General features: G+C 42.2%; 1 protein-coding gene across 1 annotated transcript in view; it reads right to left on the bottom strand.

Annotated features, from left to right (window-relative positions):
* Positions 1 to 23,670, bottom strand: part of LOC132890962 (zinc finger protein 260-like) — a 77,200-nt gene that overhangs the window by 44,248 nt on the left and 9,282 nt on the right. Inside the window, exon 4 of the mRNA XM_060928374.1 lies at positions 20,834 to 21,616. Coding sequence (XP_060784357.1) covers positions 20,834 to 21,616 — 783 coding nt within the window. The remainder of the gene's footprint in view (positions 1 to 20,833; positions 21,617 to 23,670) is intronic.

Consider the following 23,670-nt stretch of genomic DNA (forward strand, 5'->3'; position numbering starts at 1 on the left):
CTTTATTGTCACTAGTCACATGTACCAGCGAAATTAGCCGTCAACCTGTCCGTACATAAACAAACATACAATTGACATAGGGTAGACAGGACAGGAAGACAGGAATAAAAATAAAAAAAACACAACATGAGGAGAGATAAGGAAAAAAAAGAACACCCCCACACTATGCTCCTGTCAGGAGTACAGTGTGGGAACATTTAAAAAAAAACTTGCATAAGCACAACTACAACACAGGTACACTTTAAACAAGGGACTTGAGGGGGGAGTAAGGGGGGAGGGGAGGAGGTAATCCAGCGCAAGCAAGCAGCCGTCCGCTCCTGCAGCCATGAAGGTGCTGGTCACGCACCCGCTTGTCACACTGGGGGTAAAAATGGCGACCGCGGAGAGTTAGAGAGGAATGCAAGGAATGAGAGCGTCTCCCTGCATTGACCTTCAAGGGGAAATGTTTTCTTAGCAACGGCCTAAAACAAGGCCGGTGCTGTCTCAGGGCGCCGAATGTCGATAAGATATGAATTGTTTTTGGTTCCGAATAGGTAGATATCTTCAATGTCCTCCACAGAAAGAATTGCCAGGCACACGACCCGCCACCGCTCCCATGCATCCATCGTGTAACCAGCCGCAAACGTTCCGGCAAGACAAACGGGTTCCCCCGGACCCAAAACTGTGTCAATTTCGTTAGGAGACCAATTTATCAATTCCATGCTTTTTTAGTTTAGAAAGTAATGCAGGAAGAGTCTCTTCAAAAGCAGACGAGACAAAACACAAAAGCACAAGCAGGGAAAAAAAAGGAGGGAGAGGGAGAGCAGAAAAATGCGACCACCTTCCGTGGAAGCACGGAGAGAGAGAAAAAACAAGGAAAGATCTATGTTATAAGATATACACACAAGATCATGTTGGTTAAGAAAAACAAAACTAAAATTTGGTTACTGAGATGGCTGATGTCAGAATCCGATGTCATTACTGTGTAACTTTGAGTGTCTGATATAACATTTGTGCTTGGTAATTGCTCTTGATAGCTGTGTAGTGTTTGTCTGTATGGTGATTGGTGAACCATTTTGCATCACAGAATATGCCGCAGCGGTGCAGCCACATGGACTCTGGGGCCTGTGATTGTATTGCCCAGACCAGTTGGTCTCCTAGTGGAAAATCCTTAAAAATGCTCTGAGGTGAAGACTAAATATGGAGTAGTGCTGAACTTCAGCACTGCATGTCAGATGGCCAGTGACTCCTTAAAGGCTCAGTGTATGGAACTTGAGAAAACTCTGACCTTCAACCAAGACTGTGACATCAGTGGAGTTGATCTGGCAAACGAAATCAAGAATTTACCTGACCTACCATCCTACCAGCCTTTGAGCTGCTTTCTTTCCTTTGTGAGAAAAATCTGGAGGAACTCTATCCTAACCTTTGGATAGCCCTGAGAATTGCTGTCACTCTGCCTGTGACAGTTGCCTCAGCTGAGAGGAGCTTCAGCAAGTTAAAAATGATCAAAAACTATCTGAGATCTTCCATGTCCCAGGAACGTCTGAGTGGTTTGGCCATCATGAGCATCAACCATGATGTGGGGAAGCAAATATCATATGACAACATTATTGATGATTTTGCATCCAGAAAGTGCAGAAAGGGACATTTTTAATGGTGAGTAATTTGTTACACATTTAGTTCGATTTGATTTGGTCTGATTTGGTCTGTATTTATTTGGAGTTAGACCAACAGGTGGCGACACTAGTGCAATATGTTTAAAGGGGGGATGAGTGGAAGCACTGGGTGTCAGGTGCGACTGTTGAACATTTTGGGGTTCAGTTAAGAGGGCCCCTTAGCAGAATTTTGCCTAGGGCCCCATGGAGGTCTGAACCGGCTCTGTCAAGAACCAGAGTAGAACAAAAGAGACAGTTTATTGTGCACACAAAGACAAGCTGGGCAACTGTCTTGGGCTAAACAAAAGTTGTACACAGCCAGTTTACGGTGACTTGCAAAAATATTCATCCCTGTTGGTGTTTGTCCTGTTTTACTGCATTACAAGCTGGAATTAAAATGCATTTTTGGAGGGTTAGCACAATTTAATTTACACAACATGCCTACCACTTTAAAAGGTACAAAGTGTTTTTTTTTTTAATTGCGACACAAATAATAATTAAGATGAAAAAACAGAAACTTGGCATGTGCAAAAGGTATTCACCCCCCCAAAGTAAATACTTTGTAGAGCCAGCTTTTGCTGCAATTACAGCTGCAAGTCTCTTGGGGTATGTCTCTAATAGCTTAGCACATCTAGCCACTGGTATTTTTGCCCATTCCTCAAGGCAAAACTGCTCCATCTCCTTCAAGTTAGATGGGTTGCATTGGTGTACAGCAATCTTCATGTTATGCCACATAGTCTCAATTGGATTGAGGTTTGGGCTTTGATTAGGCCATTCCAAGACATTTGAATGTATCCCTTTAAACCAGTGTAGCTTCAGCAGTATGCTTAGGGTCAGTCATGCTGGAATTTGAATCTTCGGCCCAGTCTCAAACCTCTAGTCGACTCAAACAGGTTTTCCTCCAGAATTGCCCTGTATTTAGTGCCATACATCTTTCCTTCAATCCTGACCAGCATTACTGTCCCTGCAGATGAAAAAGATCCCCACAGCATGATGCTGCCACCACCATGCTTCACTGGAGGAGCAGTGTTCTCAGGTGATGGGAAGTGTTGGATTTGTGCCAAATATGGTGTTTCCCATGATGGCCAAAAAGTTCAATTTTAGTCTTATCTGACCAAAGAATCTTCTTCCATGTGTTTGGGGAGTCTGTCAAATGCTGTCAGGTAAACTCCAAATGCGTTTTCTTAAAGTAATGACTGTTCTGGCCACTCTTCCATAAAGTCCCGCTCTGTGGAGTGTACAGCTTAAAGTGGTCCTCTGGACAGATACCCCTATCTCCGCTGTGGATCTTTGCAGCTCCTTCAGTGTTATCTTTGGTGTCTTTGTTGCATCTCTGATTAATGCCCTCTTTGCCCGGTTTGTGAGTTTTGTTGGGTGACCTTCTCTTATCAGATCTGTAGTGGTGCCATATTCTTTCCATTTTGCTATCATGGATTTAATTGTGATCTGTGGGATATTCAAAGTTTGGGATTTTTTTTAATAACTTAACCTTGATCTATACTTCTCCACAACTTTGTCTCTGACCTGTTTGGAGTACTCCTTGGTTTTCATGTTGCTTGCTTAGTAGTGTTACAGAGTTGGGGTCCTTCCAGAACAAGTTGATTTATACAGAGGTCATGTGACACTTTGCACACAGGTGGATCTTACTCAACTAATTATGTGATTTATGAAGTTAATTGATTGGACCAGCTCTTATTTAGGGGTTTCATACGAAAGGTGTGAATACCTATGCCCAGTCCAGATTTCTGTTTTTTTTTTCATCTTAATTATTGTTTGTGTTACAATAAAAAAAAGAGAGAATTTGCACATTTAATGTGGTAGGCATGTTGTGTAACTCAAATGTTGCTAACTCCCTAAAAATCCATTTTAATTCCAGCTTGTAATGTGACAAAACAGGACAAACACCAAGGGCAATGAATACTTTTGCAAGACGCTGTATGTACTGATCTTATGTTGATGTGTACATGCAAAGGACACACTCTAGACGAGATTGATATTACCCGAGGCTTAGATAACGCAAACCAGGAGAATGGACAAAATCATCATGACCTAAGGAACAGATACGTGTACATTGTGAGGAAAGTACAAACACTTACGCATTGAGTGAACAAACACCCTTACTGAAATCACAGTCAACTTGTTACTGACTAAATCTTGTATAATAACCATGGAAAAATACCATAGAAAATAATATTGTGGCAGCGGGGGCATGGTCAAGCATCGGTCTGTGACAGGAGGGCGGAGTCAGGGAAGGTAAGTGGCAGAATCACTACACCTGTTGTTAATTAATGTTTGTGTGTCTTTCCAGTGACAAAGACAAAGACACCACGCAGCACCACAACTTCCGTCAATACACCAGTGTTACCAGGGAAACCAGGATTTTCAGGTGCTGCGTGGTGTCTTTGCGCCTGCAGCAGTGCTTTGCCTGTGCTGTGGCCGAAAATAGTTCCAGATATAAATTGGTCTAGTAAATCCCTTCGTGTTAATTTGCATTGATATGTGTACTCGATGTGAATGTACAGGTCATGAGAAATAATTATAAAAAATCTTGAGTTATTTGATTCACTTTTGCAACGACAATGCTATCTGGACACGCCGGATTACAGCGACTACGCTAAGCTAAAGCTAACCGGGACGTTTCCAGATCAGGACAATGGCTGGGTCGGCTACAAAATGCTTTGGCTCACTCATCCAACTCTAGGGACTGCAGGGACTGACTCAATTTCACTTGGGGGTGGCGTATCCCTTTAATCAAAAGGTGCAGGTTATTTATTAGTACCTAGAATAATGCAGACTATAGGTGGGGTAGCGCCTTTTCTTTTTCTGGGGACAGCCATGGCCTAAAGGTTAGAGAAGCAGCCTTGGGCCCAAAGGGTTGCCAGTTTCATTCCCTAAACAGGCAGGAAAAATATGGGGGGAGTGAATAAACAGCAATTTCCCCTCCAAATCATGGCTGATCTTCCCTTGAGCAACTGCTCCCTGGGCACTGTAGCATAGCCGTCCACTGCTCTGGGTATGTGCATGCTCATTACTCACTTGTGTGCATGTGTTCACTGCTTCAGATGGGTTAAAGAGGAGGCAGAGGAGGAATTTTGCTGTGCTTCCATGTACACATGACAAAATAAAAAATAAAGGCTTCTTCTTGGGGGGGAATCACAGGGTTCCTGACTTCATGAGAGCTATGGTCAGACTATACATATTAGTCCTCATACCAGATGGGATGCCAGTGCCTGATCTGGACAAACATTGACTGTGAGGATTCCTCCACTTACAAACACACTACCTGGCCAAAAAAAAAAAAGCCAATGAACGTCTTATTTCATTGGACCACCTTTGGCTTTGATTATGGCACACGTTATCAGTACATTCAGGTAGTCAGCTAATTTCAATTTATTGGCACATAATGTTGCTGAGCTTAGACGTGATCAAATGAAGCAACTCCAGATCATAACACTGTACATTGGCCACTATGCATGTTGGGTGCATCGCCTCTTTTACTTCCCTTCTTAGCCTGATGCACCCATCTGGACTCATCAAACCCACATGACCTTTTTCAAGTGCTCCATCTTTATACTCCCTTGCAAACTGAAGCCTTTTCTTCCAATTTCCTTCATTAACAGGGGTTTTGTTCTGGCCACACAACCATGAGGAAATGCTCTTACTTTCACTATTAAACATGGCCATATGTTCTACTGTTGATTTTTTACAGTTCAAATTCACCAAGACTTTAAGTGGTCTCCAATCACGGTCAGTCAAAATATTTTCAGGCCATCATTTCATTCCACAAAGAGTAAAACCATTTTCATTAAACATGAAACTGTATTGCTGCGTAATGTACAGTGTCTTGCAAAAGTATTCATCCCCCTTGGTGTTTGTCCCGTTTTGTCGCATTAAAACCTGGAATTAAAATGGATTTTGGGAGGGGGGTTATCACCATTTGATTTACACAACATGCCTACCCCATTAAATGTGCAAATTGTTGTTTTTTTTGTGACACAAACAATAATTAAGATTAAAAAACAGGGGAGTCACGTGATCAGCTGGACAAGATGCCAGCTTAGGTCGAATCCGCTCAACCCAGCGTTGCCATTTTTACTTATATTTACCGTTGTGACAACTATTATTTTCCTTAAATGTCTGCACTATTGATTGTAAATATGTCATGTCTGATTCAAGCAAGAAATGTGAGCCAGGCCTTGCTGTAAAGACAAGTGGGATGTCTGACATGGAGGCCAAAGCAGAGGCTGTGCTTGAGAAACAATGTGGCTTCCAGGAGGCACATTTCGACAAACTCCAACAGATGGGAGAAGACACGGAGGGAAAATTAACAGCCATTCAGGCAGACTTATTATCTCTAACTGAAAGTATTGGCACCATTGGGAGTAACTCTGAATAGCTAGCCAGGAGGCCACGATGGAGATGATGCAACTTAAGCTAGCTGACATGGAGGATCGGAGCAGGCAATGCAACATTCGCGCCATCGGGCTACCAGAAGGGTTCAAGGAGTCCAAAGAGGTGCAGTTCCTCACGAATTCACTACCGAAGTGGTTCCCCAAACTGGGTAATCTGGATGGCGAGATCATGCAAGCCCACCGTGTGTACAGTGACAACAACAGAAACAAATCCGGTCCTCGCACCCTAGTCTTTAATACGGTCCGGTACACAACATGCCAGCTTATTCTTCACACTGCAAAGAAATCCCCGCTCATAGTGAACGGATGGACAGTTCACTTTTCACCCGACTACAGCGGCTACACCATCAAGCGGCGGCAAGCTTTCTCCCAAGCTATGAATATGGCCCGAGCAAAAGGAGTGGAGTTCTTCCTGCTCTGCCCGCCACGCTTAAAGTTAAAGCTGCCAGCAAAACGGAGGTTTTCCAGTGTCCGGATAAGGCCGAGGATTTCATCAGATCCCTCCCGGCATTGCAAGCTCCACCTGCGGCCGGGAATGATGACTCGGTGCCCGTACGATCAGGCGAAGCTGTCGGCTAACCACGGCTCTTTGAAACTGAATTATTCTACACGGTGCCCAGATTACACTGCTGAACATCACCCGGAGTCTCTGTCACAGCACTGGTTTGTTAATATAATGTGTTTGACAGTTTTTTTTCCCTTTGTTTTTGTTTTCATGATTATGATTAGAGAGATGTGACTTACTTTAGTCCGGCCTGCATTAGCAGTTATTTTACAATCTTTTTGGTCCACAATTATTTTTATTTGCTACGCTTTGTAGGCTCCCTTACCTTTCTCAAAGGACAGAACTGAGCATACCACCACTATAATCTTGAGCTTTTGACTGTGACGTTGAGTTTGTTTGTTTGCTCAGGTACCTGGTTAGCCGACAGTTAACTAGTTAACCATTATGGCCAGAAATGATGTGGCAATGTTATGCTCATTAAACCGTCGCACTTTCTCAGTTCTATCTCTCTGTACATAATGGACACAGACTATCTGTATTGCTCAATGATGATCCATATTTTATTTGATGTCCATAGCTCTCCTCCTGGCCTCACTGTTCTCTGCTCACTGACATGGGTGCAAGTATAAAATTTTCAAAAACCTGAAAAGTCTGAAAAGGTCAGACGTGCATGGCGCAGCCATGCAGGGGGGGTTACAAAGGGAGGTGAGCCCCCCTTAGGGCTCAAAAAAAAATTTTTAATTACAAGTTAAAATGGTTGTCTCTCATGCAATCTCATGCAAACATTTATAATATTAATAGTTATATGATTTGCATATTCACATCAAATGTTTAATACATTTCATCAATTCATCTGAAATAATATTTCAAGTACAAGGCTTGATATTTCAAAACATCTAGCAACTACTAATTTAAATGTTGAAACAACCATTTTTAAAATGCTTTTGCTGTGATACCTTTTTTTACAATATATACACTGGAATAGCTGTGTTGATTTGGTCGAACAACGTGCTACGTGCGTGAAACATGATATCACACATGTATAACACCGTGAAACAACGGGCTAGTCAGGACCGCTCGTCGGTGAGTGGCGTATAAATTGAATGAGGTTTGTGGCGAAGACGAGATGAAAAGATTTGTCTCGTGCAGAGACTGTACCGCGGTAACCCGGTAATACGCTGAGAGCAGAGCCAATGATTTTCCGTTTCAAAATCTGGCTTTTTCCGTTTCGGACAATGAAGAATTCCATTTCAATTCTGTTTCACAATTTCAGTTCAAAATTGTTCTAAATTGGAGCCAAACAGTAATTCTGGCTGGCATAATTTTACTTGGGTTTCAAAGTCTTGCATCTCTAGACACAAATGGTCCTTTGCATGATGAAGTCATTCATGAAAAAATATATATAATAAAACAATTACACTGACAGTAAGCTGATAAATTGCATTAATAAAAAAAAATTAAAGTGGGATCACAGACTGAGACAACTCAAAATATTTTACTTGACATACTGATAACAGATAAATCAAGAAACTAGGATCACCGTTAACTAAAAACCCATCTCGTATATAATATATGCAATATAATAGCATATATAATCTCAATATAATATTGAGTACTGATAAATTAATAGGGATAAATTAATATTCAGTAATACTTACTGAGCCTGTAATGACAATACTCATAACTGACTGTTTAAAAATATTACTCTATCCATCTTTTTAGTACACCACAAACTCATGAAACAATGTTTCCTAACAAAACACAGAACACACTCTCAAACAGACTAGAACACACTCTCAAACAGACTAGAATAGTTTAACTTTGATTGTAATGACAGTCCTGAATATTTCTTGCAGATCAATCATTGGGCGCTCTCAGAGTTCCTAGAAACGCTGCTCGATATCGCCATTATGATAGAGCATCGTAAGTTGTTTAGTGTTGGTCTCCGTGAGACTGAATCTCCTGTCATTTAGAAGATGTTTATACATGGAAAAGGAGCGCTCAACGTCCACACTCTCCACTGGCAACCATATGGCGTCCTTGGCCACCAGAGCATTCGTTTCTTTTTCGCGGTCGCCATTCTGGTTGCGACGCGGGGAGCGAATCCGTAAACAAGCAGCTCATTGGCTGGCTAGGTGTGCCACAAGCCAATCACAATCCCCGACAAAGCTGCCTTGACCAGAAAGGCATGTCTGCTTGGGCGTTAGCGGCAGTTACACAGAAGCCTTCTGCGGCAGTTACACTTTGACAAGCGAGCAATGTTTCACTATAAAAATTCCGTAATTTCCGTCCGTTTTCCACGATTGCAGAAAATCATTAGCCCTATGAGAGTGAGACAGTGAGAGGGCCACCCCTATACCCCCCCCCCCCCCCCCCCCAAAAAAAAAAAAAAAAAACTTAACGGATTTACACGATTTGGAAAAATGACTTTTTCAGAACCGAAAAAACCAGAGCTTCTGGCACATGCCAGAAAACTTGCACCCATGCACCTATTTAAGATGTGTGTGCGTGCCAGGGCATCCAGAGAGGATAGCTGATTCCTGTTTTTCTTCCTAAGCCCTAAACTCAGAGTTACTTCTGCTAGATGCAGCTCATTCTACCAGCCTGATTCAACGGTGCAGTTTATTAATTGCCAGGTTTGAGGTTAGGTTTGATCCTTTGTGGCCCCATATCCATTCTAGATCACGGATCAACATATGAGTGTTTCATTATTTTTTGGTTTAGTTATTTTTTGCTTTACTGTTTATTGAGTTTTATGTGTTTTGTTGTTTATTGGGCACCACCAGGGGATATTGTGGGGGAAACTGTCATCTTTGCTCCTATTATATTCTGGGAAACGGGTGGCACGGTGGTGTAGTGGTTAGCGCTGTCGCCTCACAGCAAGAAGGTCCTGGGTTCGAGCCCCGGGGCCGGCGAGGGCCTTTCTGTGTGGAGTTTGCATGTTCTCCCCATGTCCGCGTGGGTTTCCTCCAGGTGCTCCGGTTTCCCCCACAGTCCAAAGACATGCAGGTTAGGTTAACTGGTGACTCTAAATTGACCGTAGGTGTGAGTGTGAATGGTTGTCTGTGTCTATGTGTCAGCCCTGTGATGACCTGGTGACTTGTCCAGGGTGTACCCCGCCTTTCGCCCATAGTCAGCTGGGATAGGCTCCAGCTTGCCTGCGACCCTGTAGAAGGATAAAGCGGCTAGAGATAATGAGATGAGATGAGATATTCTGGGAAACAGGAATGGAAGCTTAAACTTCTCACTGGGGGAGAGGTATGTTCATTTTGTGTTCATATCGGTGAGTCAGTTTGCCACAGCTGCTGGCACTATATTTTATCATCAGGTACATGATGGATTACTTTCAGACCACCACGCAATAATGGGTGATTTGTCTATTTTGGTTTGGAATTGTGACGGGTTAAATACACCACATAAGAGGACCAGTGTCCTTACTTTTGTGTGTCGCTGGAAAATTGACCTGGCTCTTCTACAGGAGACAAACCTGTTAAGCAGAGACTCTGGTCACATGGCTAATAGGTTTTACCACATAGTTGCTTCCTCTTCAGCTGAATCAAAAAATAAAGGAGTGGCTATCATATGTAAATGTAATCTCAAAATTAAGGTGCTGGAGATATGGGCGGACACTGCAGGAAGGATAGTAATGGCCAAGGTGGAACTGTATGGGAGGACGGTTGCTATTATCTCTGCTTATGCTCCAAATAAATTTGATAAGGTTTTCTATGACACGCTTACAAAGAAAATGCTAGAATTATCTGAATATTCTTTCATCGTGGGGGCCGACATGAATGCAGTGTGGCATACAGATCTAGCTTGAGTGCCTCTAAGGATCAGGAGCTAGCAACTGTAGGTCTACGATCCTGGGCGGAGACTCTCAGTTTAACGGATGTATGGCGTTCCTTTAACCCTACAGTGAAAGACTACTATTTTTTCTCAGCCAGACATAAATCATTCTCAAGGATAGATTTTCTTTTCACTTCGCCACAACTTTTTCAGAAAATTCATGATGCTGCTTTGCTGCCTATTCCTTTATCAGACCATAAAGGGGTATTTTGTTGTGCAACCTTGGGCTGCTTATTCAAGCGTGCTACTAGATGGCGCTTCAATACCACCTTGTTAAAAAACAACGATTATAAATCCCAGTTTCTACACCAATTAGAGGATTTTTTTGGACTTTAATTTAGGCTCAGTTGATGACCCCAGAATTTTGTGGGGTGCCATCAAAGAGTTTATACGCAGCAACAGGGCCGCTGACAGCTTTGGCTGGGCCCGGGACAAAATGCTCTGAATGGGCCCCCCCGCCGAACGCCATTAAATGTATTCCGTTACGCCCCAAGCCTGCATGCGACAGCCCCTGCAATGCCTTCCTAAACTCGTGGATAGTCTACTATAATCACGCGACTGGGGTGCTCTTGAAGGAGCAGCGATGGACGGGGGATTTTGGGAAGGGCTGGGGGTGAACATAGTATACTGTGCATGCATACTGTCCAGTTTGAAAAGCAGAGAAGAACACACCGCTCGAGAAACGGCGGGATATGATTGCGGGCTAATGTGAATATTCTTAGCTTCAATCAGATATATGAAACACAATGTTATTAAGCCGTTGTGGTTATGAAATGATTCAATGCCCTGTGCGTTTGATATGGTGTTCAGTGTGACTTGCTCTCCCCTCGTTTGTAACATGAATTGCGTGCCGCGCGTGCCTTGGTTGGGGTTACTTTACGGGGCTGCCCCACTGCCTTTGCTAGTACCTGCTGCATCATCCGAATCTTTTTTAAAATATTTATGCAGTGAGCCCCTGAGTCTCTTGGTTTCTTCCTCTCTTTTTCTCTTTTCTTTTCTGTGCTCCTGACTTGTGCATGTTGGCAAATGGCACGCACGCTGATTGTCGAAGCGCTATGATCGAACGATGTGGTTTTTTTCCCCTTAATCAAAGAGTCAGACCAAACCATTTTTGCATTAGGGGTGGTAGGGGGTTCTTGACGCCTTTTTCAAAGACAATAAAGGCAAAAGATCTAGAAATCATTTATTGAATGCAAATATAGCACATTTCTCCCCCAAATCAACACATTTTGAAATAGGGCTGCACGATTATGGAAAAAATGATAATCACGATTATCTTGATCAAAATTGTAATCACGATTATTAATCACGATTATTCTTGATGTTAGGGAAATCACTTAAATTTTATTTCACTATATTCGAACAAACAATATGAATAGCTTTCAGTGCAGAATGAAATTTAAAAGAGAAATTCTGATTTCCAAATGACAAAGAAATGAAATTTATCCAAGAAATTACCAAAGGATGAAGGAACTGAAAACTCAGTTGCAACAATGACATAGCATTATACTGAGGCCTACAAGTTTTTAGCTAGAAAGACCAGCCTATCAACATGCTCTGGCTTTAAACATGAGCGAAGGCAGGTCACAACATTGCCTCCAGTGCTAAATACGCTCAATCTGTTACCTACTCTCACGCTATCACCCCTTGAAGAAGATACCGGCATACCGCTGCACTGAAGCTCTGCGCACTTGGCTTGCTTGCTTATTTCGGCGGAGTAATGAAACCTTACATGCGTCGGTTCACCCCCTAATAGTTTGGCGGAGTACTGGTCAAAAAGTGCTTGATCAGATATGCAGCAGAGCTCGCATTTTAAATGGAAATAAATCGCGATTTTCATTTAATTTAATCGTGGCAGCCAAAATCGCGATTTTCGATTAAATTCAATTAATTGTGCAGCCCTATTTTGAAATTAAATAAAATAATCGCAACTTCATGAGAGCCCAGTTCTGGGCCCTCCCCATTCCTGGGCCCAGGACAACATACCCGTTTGTCCCCCCCTGTCGGCGGGCCTGCGCAGCAATGGCATCCATTTCGCCTCAAATTTGCGTAAGGGTAGAACAGCTAAATTACAAACTCTGGAAGCTGACTTGGCCAGAATAGATTTGACCTTACAAAGTAACTACTCCCAACAGATTGAATTACAACGTGACATCATTAAAAAAGAAATTAATAATATTTTAAAGCAACAGTCAGAATTCCTCATACATAGGTCTAGACAGCGTTACTATTTTCAGGGGTCTAGACCCAGTCACCTTCTAGCCTCCAAAATTAGGACAAATGAATGCTGACATCCCTTCTATCAGGTCTGCGGCAGGCAAAATTGTAACTGAACCAAAGCAGGTGAATGAGACCATTCGCACATTTTATTCCAATTTATACCAATCAGAGATACAGTTAGATAGAGATAGGTGTCACAACTTCCTTGATCAGCTAGATCTACCACAGTTGGCAGCAACTGATTCTATGCGACTTGACGCACCCATATTGCTGGAAGAACTTAAGTCAGCGGCTCTCGACATGCGAAGAAACAAAATCACCAGGGTTTGATGGAATACCACCGGAAGTATACGTGGAATTCTGGGACAAGCTAAGCCCGCTACTTCTAGACATGATAATGACATCTATAGACAAAGGCAGTTTTTCAAGAGACGTCAATATAGCCCTCATATCTTTACTCTTAAAGAAAGACAAGGACCCTGTAGACCAGCCTTTCTCAACCGGGGTGCCGTCTGGCTTCGTTAGGGGTGCGGTCAAAAAATTATATATTCTAACATTGAAATAAATAAAATGAATTAAAATTCCAAAAAAATGGTAGTTACACTAATGCAGATCATCGCTGCCTCATGCATCATCAAAATTTGTCTCACGGCCCCCTTTTCCATGTCACAATGTCACTTCCGGGATCAGCGTATGGTCAGCGTGACTGCGTATATTTTATATGGGGGTGCCTCGAGAATTTGCATACTTCTGAAGGGTGCCGTGACTGAAAAAAGGTTGAGAAACGCTGCTGTAGACTACAGTAGTTATAGACCACTCAGTTTAATAAATCCAGATCTTAAAATATATGCAAAAGTGCTGGCCTGATGCATTCAGAATCACATGCCAACATTAGTCAGCTGCGATCAAACTGGATTTATAAAGTCTAGGCTAGCTGCAGACAATGTCAGACGACTCCTCCATATAATTGATGCTGCAGTAGACAAAACAGCCCCAGCTGCAGTTCTATCCCTTGATGCTATGAAAGCCTTTGATAGGCTGGAGTGGTCCTTTTTGTGGGCGGTTTTAGAAAAAAAATGGGTTTCGGTGGAAAATTTATTCATATGATTAAGGTTTTGTACTCAAATCCCTCAGCCCTGGTTCTCACTGGCCAACTAGCCTCTGTGCTTTTTCCAGTCACTAGACCATCCTGACAGGGTTGTCCCCTGAGCCCAGCACTTTTTGCACTTTCTCTTGAGCCACTTGCTCAGATGATTCGTCAGTCTCCCAATGTGCATCCTATTTCAGTTCGCGACACTTGTCTTTATATGCCGATGACGTTTGGTCTTTATGGAGAAATCACTACAATCTATACCTAACTTGCTATCCATTTGTGAAGAGTTTAGTTGTCTCTTTGGTTTTAAGGTCAACTGGACCAAGTCCTCATTACTTCCTATTAATGATTCGGCTAGGAGGTTGCAATTTGCAGCTGACATTCCAGTTGTCCAGGACTTTAAGTATCTCAGGATACAAATTTTCCCATCCTTGAATCGCACTGTAACACACAACTACTCAGACATACTGAATAAAATTAAAGCAGACTTGGACAGGTGGATTAGTCTCCCTAACTCTCTGAGCCCGTGTCTCTATAGTCAAAATTAATATTTTCCCCAGAATAAATTTTATCAGTTCAACGATCCCCCTCTCCCCTGCTGTCAATTATTGGAACAAATTACATTCTAGTATTTCATGGTTTATCTGTAACAGGAAGCGCCCGCCCCTCAAATTGTCAACTATACAAAGAGGAGTGGCCAGTGGTGGCTTATTGGCACCTAACTGTAAGTTTTATTTCTGGTCATTCATCAGGCCTCGACATTAGCACCTGCCCGATGGCCCCGCGGTGTTTTTTACGTCTTTCGGGCCAGTTTGGGCCACTAAATTTAGCCAAACAGTGGCCCGGGCAGGCCAGTACGTTTTCAATACAAATTAACTATTTTATTACTCATATTTTACCCAGAATTGTGAAGAAATAGTTTGTAAAATGCACCTTTTTGATACGAGGTCCGCCATCTTTGTTTTCATCACCCTCCGCTCCGCAGCAGGAGTGTGTCGTCTTCGTGCATCTTTGGAGACATTCGGCGCTGTCTGGAAGCATTATTTTGGCGGGAAAATAGCATCTTGTAGACGAAGACGGTTGCGGCAAGGAGACCATCAGAACGGTGAAATTCAAATAGAAATATGTTCAAACTCCACGCTCTCCAACCTGGCCAAAGGCCAGGTAAACAGTTTGTGCTAAAAACAAACGTCTCATTGTCCGATTGTCGCCATCTTTATACCACTTTCTGCCTCTTCCACTAGAGAGTTCAGTGGTGTCATTCATTCATAAATACGATCGTGCATAAATTAACGATCGGGTGTTAACGAACGGCTTCATTTGGAACTCAGCAGCCAATCAGAGCACGCGACGTCACGCTCGGTTTACAACTCGCTGAATATGGCGCCAAATCGTAAAACAGCATTTCAACACGCGCGCTTTAGCTTCAGATGGTGTAAAATTGTTCAGACTTTGTATATTAATATCAAAATTTCAGGATACACTGCCAAGAAATATGGCTACACGTGTATCAACTTTTAGTGATTAAAGAATGAAGTATAAATGTTGGTTGCTATGACTGAAATAGAAGAACAGATAAAATAATGTGGTAAATTAGATCTGATCTCATATATTATATTATTCAAATATCCAAAGATGATGAAATCTATCAAAACAGCCAAACTAGGTCTACATTAGTTCATTACAACAACAGCAACAAAAAAAAAAAACTATTCTGACCCTCTCTGGTACAACCAGACCATGCTAAACCCAGTATACCCCCAGTTGCTAGGGTATCTGCTGTTGCCATGGCAATGGTTTATGCAAATGAGCTGAATTTGCAAAAATTTACTACTAGTTCCCCCAAGGACATATCCTGAAAATTTGTTTATATCTTGTCTTATTAAAAAAAATACAACATTTCACCCCTTTTTGGCTCACCTGAGCATACCTGTTAATTAGCTAATTAACAGGTAATTAGGGTTATAAATCACCCCGAGCAGGTAAGGCTTTGCAAAAATCTCACTAGATTATTCCCCAAAGTCCACCCTTTCAGGAAATGTATGGTTTGTCAATGATTCTCATGATATTTTATTAACTAGGCACTGCATCACTAATTAAGAAATAAAACTTCATGGGCAATAAAAATGCCCATTTAAATACAGCATGATAAGGGTTAGTATGCCACCCTCACCTTTCATCCAGACTTGGGACTGGCCTGTGTGTGTCTTGTGACTATTATATAAAGATGTATTTAAAAAGTTCATTGTACTTCTATTTCTATAAGAATATCTACAGTGGTGAGAATTCAATATCTACAATGTTGAGAATATATGAGCCAAAGTTGAAACCATGACAAAAAAGGAAAATATGTCTACATCACACAGGGTGGGTTACAGGCAAAGCTTATTCTATAAACAAGTTAGTTGCATGGTGAGGCAAAACTTAGCTTATTCTAAAACTTATACAAACAATTGTTCATGTAAAACAGTAATCAACTGCATGTGTTAAACGAACAGAGAACAAGAACAAAGGAAATTTTTTTTAAATGTAACTAAGAAATTGATAGAACAAGAAATGCAAACAATAAAATAATGTGAACAAACAAAGATATAATAAATGTTAGCAAAATATGAATAATTTTATTTTCATTAATTTCACCTTAAAATGCACCAGAATGCACGAATATGAATTGAAAAATCAAAATTTTCCAGGGGAGGGCCCCCAGACCCCCCTCTTTGTGCAAGTACCTGCGGTGCTTGCAGCGGCTGCCTGTGGCAGCCGTGGTCCGGGTACCGCACGCATTCGGGCCACCACATTTTCCATTTGGGCTAGTAACTTTTCAATTCCATGGGCCCAATAGGCCACCAGTGGTAAATGCTTAATGTCTAGGCCTGTTCATGCTTAGGCCATTACTTGTATGCCATGACTCTAATGCATCAGTTTTCTGACGCAGGCTAGAGGAAAATTGTGTGAGACCCTGGAACTTGCAGGAGGTTCTCTTTGCTAATATATCCAATAAGCAATGTCAATTGCATTTTGGCCCAATAGTTTCACAACTTATTCAGACATGGTGTGCAGCTGAACTTCAGTGCAAGATCCCCTGCAAGTGGCATACACTTACACCGATCTTTAACAACCTAGGCCTTTTGATTGGAGTAAGATCTATTTCATGTTCTGCCTGGAGTAATAGTCATATTTGCACTTTAGACGATGTTTATAGTGACTCTAGGCTGTGCACCTTTCAAGCTATTAGAGACAGGTATAATTTGCCTGTATGCTCATTCTTTTTCTATCTGCAGCTTAGATCATCTCTACTGGCACATGGTGCCCCGAGGCAACAATCTTTACCAATCCACCCACTATACAAGTTACTCATCACACAAATTAAAAATAGAGGTATGGTCTCTGCATTATATCACTTCTTCCGGGAGACCTCCTATAATGAATTACCACTTGACAGAATGTGGAGGCGTGATTGCCCCAATCTTGATTCTGATTTTGAATGGTCACAGGTCTGGGCAAATATTAGGGAGGCTTCCTGCAACCCAGACCACCAGCAGATCCACTTTAACTATATACACAGAACATACTTAACCCCTTGCAAGCTCCATTGTATAAAGTTGACAACTGATCCCTTGTGTAGCCTATGTTCTATGAAAGCCTCTGGCACTTTTTTGCATATTATGTGGAATTGCCCTCCTGTCTCACAGTTCTGGTCTAAAATGTCAGCAAAGTTATCTGACTTAGTATCAGTGACTATACCTGTCCTTCTACTGAATGATCTGTCAGAGATGAATATTACCAAACTTAAAAAGCGCACTGTTTTAGCCGGCCTGACAGCTGCCAAGAAGTTGATTGCGTTGCGATGGAAACCTCCCCATTCTCTCACCATTAGACACTGGGCCCATACTTTCCTGGATGTAATTTATTTAGAACTGTCGACTGCTAGAGTTAATGGTGCTAGTGAGGCTACCATAAACAATTGGCACGCAGCAGCTGATTCGCTGAAAGAAATTATAGGATGAACTCTTCCCTTACTTGATGCTTTTTGTGAGACTCTTAATCTCCTTGTTTCCCCTGAGTGAGAGTGTGTTGGTACACGTTAGAGATATACAGTCTACAGGATGCTAGTAGACTTGAGTGAGCGTACCTAATGAGTGTACTGCTTGGGTGGGGGTGGTGCCCTTCCCCTTTTTTCTTTCCTTCGTGTATTTTTGGTTTCATTTGTTTGCACCTTATTTACGTGCAAGGTTACTGTTATTATTATTACTAGTAATTATTTGTTACTGTCAATTATTGTACTGTCTTTATTGTCCAATTAACGAGTTGTGTTTTCAGCTATGTGTTCTTGTTCAAATAAAACATTTGGTCACAAAAAAAGATGAAAAAAAAAACAGAAATCTGGAGTGGACATGGGTATTCACCCCTTTCGTACAAAACCCCTAAATAAGAGCTGGTCCAACCAATTCACTTCATAAGTCACATAATTAGTAGATTAAGATCCATCTGTGTGCAATCAAAGTGGCACAAGATCTGTCACATAATGTCTGTATAAATCAACTTGTTCTGGAAGGACCCTGACTCTACAACACTACTAAGCAAGCAACATGAAAACCAAGCAGCCTCCAAACAGGTCAGAGAAAAAGTTATGGAGAAGTATAGATCAAGGTTAAATTATTTAAAAAAAAATCCCAAACTTTGAATATCCCACAGAGCACAATTAAATCCATTATAGCAAAATGGAAAGAATATGGCACCACGACAAACCTGACAAGAGAAGGCCGCCCACCAAAACTCTCAGACCAGACAAGGAGGGCATTAATCAGAGATGCAACAAAGACACCAAAGATAACACTGAAGGAGCTGCAAAGATCCACAGTGGAAATGGGAGTATCTGTCTATAGGACCACTTTAAACCGTACACTCCACAGAGTGGGGCTTTATGGAAGAGTGGCCAGAAAAAAAAGCCATTGCGTTAAGACAAAAATATGAAAACATGTTTGGAGTTTGCCCAACAGCATGTGATAGACTCCCCAAACACATGGAAAAAGATTCTCTGGTCGGATGACACTAAAATTGAACTTTTTGGCCATCATGGGAAACACTAGGTGTGACGCAAACCCAACTCTTCCCATCACCCTGAGAACACTGCTCCGACAGTGAAGCATGGTGGCGGCAGCATCATGCTGTGGGGATGTTTTTCATCTGCAGTGACAGGAAAGCTGGTCAGGATTGAAGGAAAGATGGATGGCACTAAATACAGGGCAATTCTGGAGGAAAACCTGTTTGAGTCAGCGACGAAGGTTCACATTCCAGCAGGACAATGACTCTAAACATACTGCTAAAGCTACACAGGAATGGTTTAAAGGGAAACATTTAAATGTCTTGGAATGGCCTCATCAAAGCCCAGACCTCAATCCAACTGAGAATCTATAGCCGCTTTTCCACTACAAACGCGGCTGAGCCGTGCCGTGCTGAGTCGGGCTGAGCGGGGCTGTTGGAGTTGCATTTCGACTACAACCGCGCTGAACCGTGCTGGCTGGAAGTGGGTGGACACATTGGGTGGAGTTAGCGAAAGTGGGTGGACGTCACGTGATGTCATTAAGCGGCGCAAACAGTGACATCAGTGATCTTTTAAGCGGTAGTCTCACGACCCGAATAGTAAACAATAAACATGGAGGACATGGAGTCGTTAGTGTTGCTGGTCTTGGTGCTGTGGCTTGTTGTCACCGACAACGCCAACAGATACAGGCAAGAGCGTATAGATGAGGCGAGGCGCATAAGGCTTCAGAAATTCTCGTAATTCTTCTTCTTCCGGGTTTGCGGTGTTTACAGATCCCAGCGTGCTCGTGGGGCGTGTGTGAGCATGTGAGGACACTCCTCCTCACCAATCAGTGCACAGGGGAGTGTCTGCTCATGCCCCCAGCCTCACTCGGCTCGCTTTGGCTCGCTTCAGCCCCACTCCAAAACCGTGCGAGTTTTAGGGGCTAAGCAAGGCTGAAGCGAGCTGAGTCATGCTGTTTTTTGGTAGTCGAAACGCGAGCCGTGTCGGGCTGAAGTGAGCTGAAGCGAGCTGAAAAAGGGTAATGGAAAAGGGCCATATAGCATAATTTGAAGACTGCTGTACACCAACGCAACCCATATCACTTGAAGGAGTTGGAGCCGTTTTGCCTTGAGGAATGGGCAAAAATCACAGTGGCTAGATGTGCTAAGCTAATAGAGACATACCTCAAGAAAGTTGCAGCTGTAATTGCAGCAAAATGTTGCTCTACAAAGTATTGACTTTAGGGGTGAATACCCATGCATACTCCAGATTCCTGATTTTTTTTCTTCATCTTATTGTTTGTGTCACAAAAAATTAAAAAAAAAACAATTTGCACCTTTAAAGTGGTAGGCATTTTGTGTCAATCAAATGGTGCTAACCCCCATAAATCCATTTTAATTCCAGCTTGTAACACAACAAAACAGGACAAACACCAAGGGGAATGAATACTTTTGCAAGACACTGTATTTACAGCATCCTTAGTAACTGCTTAGTCATGGTCACAGTTGATTTAAATTAGGCTATTTGCTTGTTCTATATTTTGGTAAATAGAACCAACTAGCCAACCAATATGCTCAGAAATCACAGGCAGGTACAAACAAAAGTAATAACTGTGTGAGCAGAATTTAAAGAAAAAAAACAAACAAACAAAAAAAAAAACACCCACACCACTGATTTCCCTATCTGAGCATTTTGACACTTCTGCTATTTCTAGAGCTACACATTTTTCCAGTAAACAAGAATACACTCATACGAGTCCACTGTAGGGCATCATGCACCCGCATATTAGCAAACTCTTCTATCCTGTGTGAATGCGCTGATGATGTTTTTGGACATGAATCTGTCGAGTAAAACCCTTTCCACACTGTGAGCAGTGATATGGCTTCGCTCCTGTGTGAATGTGCTGGTGTAGTTGGAGAGAACTCTGACGAGTAAAACTCTTTCCACACTGTAAGCAATGATATGGCTTCGCTCCTCTGTGAATGTGCTGGTGTAGTTGGAGAGAACTCTGACGAGTAAAACCCTTTCCACACTGTAAGCAATGATATGGCTTCGCTCCTCTGTGAATGTGCTGGTGTAGTTGGAGAGAACTCTGACGAGTAAAACTCTTTCCACACTGTGAGCAGTGATGAGGCTTCTCCCCTGTGTGAATGCGCTGGTGTTCTCGGAGATGACCCTTTTGAATAAAACTCTTTCCACACTGTGAGCAGTGATGTGGCTTCTCCCCTGTGTGAATGCGCTGGTGTCGTAGGAGATGACTCTTTTGAGTGAAAAGCTTTCCACACTGTGAGCAATGATACGGCTTCTCTCCTGTGTGAATGCGCTGGTGTTGTAGGAGAGCACTCTGATGAGTAAAACTCATTCCACACTGTGAACAGTGATGTGGCTTCTCTCTTGTGTGAATGCGCTGGTGTCGTAGGAGAGCACTCTGATGAGTAAAACTCATTCCACACTGTGAACAGTGATGTGACTTCTCCCTTGTGTGAATGCGTTGGTGTTGTTGGAGATGACTCTTTTGAGTGAAAAGCTTTCCACACCGTGAGCACTGATACGGCTTCTCTCCTGTGTGAATGCGCTGGTGTCGTAGGAGAGTACCATGATGATTAAAACTCTTTCCGCACTGTGAGCAGTGATATGGCTTCTCTCCTGTGTGAACTTGTTCATGTTGTTGGAGAGCATTCTGATGACCAAAATTTGTCCCACGTTCTGAGCAATGGTGAGTTTCCTTTTGCTCATCACTGTTAGAATTGTCAGAAGTGAGAGTATCAGATGATGTTGGCTGACTACTGGAGCCTTTGGAAGGTAGGCGAAGATCATGTTTATTATCTCCTGATTTGCATGGTTTCGAATACTCATCGTGGCATCTCTGGATGTTTGTGTCTAGGTAAATTTGGGATGCAGAAGAAAAAGGTCATGTTGTGCAGGAAAAGAATTGCAACACAGAATTGTTGACTTCTGAACAAATAAAAAAAAATATATCAAAGTGAACATGAAATGCAACTAGATTATAAAATCTAACAGCACTACCCCAGTGTCAAGGAATGTTTGCGGTTAAGCAGAGGTGGAAAAACTGGATTGACAAAGTAAAAGTCCTGCTTAGGTTTTCCTTCTGCCTGTGCTCTCAACACAGGTGATTTCACCAATTAGCTCATCAACCTGGCTTAGGGGATGTGGTAATTAGGACCAGCTGGTTCATTGAATTGGCTGGAGCAAAAATGTGGCAGGGTTTTTACTTTCTGCACCCGGGTTTTTCCACCTCTGCGGTTAAGTAAAAACATTTAGGATTCTAAATGAATGAAGATTTACTAATCTGTAATTCAAGTAACCAGCAACACAGAAAAAGTGGATCTGGGAATGGATCTGCTTGTCTACAAATTTACAAGGCTCAGGGGCACCAGCATGGACTACAGAGGGCTGTTGGTGACTTCTGTGATGAACATATCTACTTAAGTGACACTTCACTTAACAAATCATACAGTTCATCAAACAGTTACCACTTCTCCAAAGGAAATCCCTGCCATGAAAACAAGTTGGCCATGTCAGTATGTGCCATACCAGATTAAAGAAGCTCACAGATCCTGTATCTTACATTATCAGAATAATGCAGTTCTGCAAGCCTCAAAGGAGCTACTTCAATGCCAAATAATCCTTAATGGCAGCTTTAGCCAGCTTCTGAGGTGCTGAGACCAAAGGGGGGAGAAAAAAAAAAGAGGACAAAAAAAAAGGTTTGAAAGCCAAGATACAGGAGCCTCTATCTTGGAATACTGGTAGATTCAATAAGGTCCTGGAAAAGCAGCTCAGAGCAGCACTAGCCCATGGGATTTGAGTGGCCAAAAAGTTTACATACTGATTTATGTACAGATTGTCAAGTTTAATTTGCTTATTAATTTCAATTATACACCAATTTAATAAAATTAGATACTGTGAAATTGTCAAATTATATTAATGGTTTATTAAAGAAATAATCCAACATAAATTAAGATGTCTAGGACCAGTCATTTAGTTAAAAGAGAAATGCAAGTCTATTAAAAAAGGGTCACGCTGCAATTGTTCAGCTGGTGTGCCAGCCAGTTCCATTTGTAACAAGTGACAGCTAAGTGACTGATCTGGACTGTCTCAAACTGCAATGTGCCATACATTCCCTAGTATGTTGCATACAAGCATCAACGCAGCATTGGGGATGGCGCATTGGTATAGGAGACATTTCAGGCTGAGAGTTCACAAAAATGATGAATGAGCCCGAATGTACCCAGACTGTCAAAGAGCAAAAACCTGTCCATCTTCTCCACAAATGTTTCTTGATCCCATTCACAAATCACTTCAAGAAAACACAGTGCATTTCTTTTTTGTAAACAGTTTTTTCTTCCTTTTTCACCTGTTGCTACAAGTCTTTTTCAAACAATTTTTTTGTTTAAAGACAGGACACAATTTTCTTCCTAGACCATATCATGAAGGGACATGAAACGTTCATACAATCTACAGTATATGGAAATAACCAGCTTTGAGTTTATTCAGTGCCAAGTGGAATTTGTCAAGGGGAAGATGTTGTTTTTCCATCATCAGTAATAGTTTATCTTGTGAGTAATGACCTAAAGCACACTGGATGGTCTCGCCCAACAATACCCAAGTGAAGTTTTGTTTTTTTGTGACCCATCATACCTGCCTTTATCAAAAGGTACAGGTTATTTATTGGTACCTAGAATAATGCAGACTATAGTTGGGGGTAGCACCTTTTCTTTTTCTGGGGACAGCCATGGCCTAAAGGTTGGCGAAGCAACCTTGGGCCCAAGGGGTTTCCAGTTCGATTCCCTGAAACAGCAGGAAAAATTTTGGGGGGAGTGAATAAACAGCACTTTCCCCTCCAAATCATGGCTGAATTGCCCTTGAGCACCTGCTCTCTGGGCACTAGAGCACAGCCGCCCACTGCATTGGTT

The sequence above is a fragment of the Neoarius graeffei genome, chromosome 8 (genome assembly GCF_027579695.1).
Source record: "Neoarius graeffei isolate fNeoGra1 chromosome 8, fNeoGra1.pri, whole genome shotgun sequence".
NCBI classification, from domain to species: domain Eukaryota; kingdom Metazoa; phylum Chordata; class Actinopteri; order Siluriformes; family Ariidae; genus Neoarius; species Neoarius graeffei.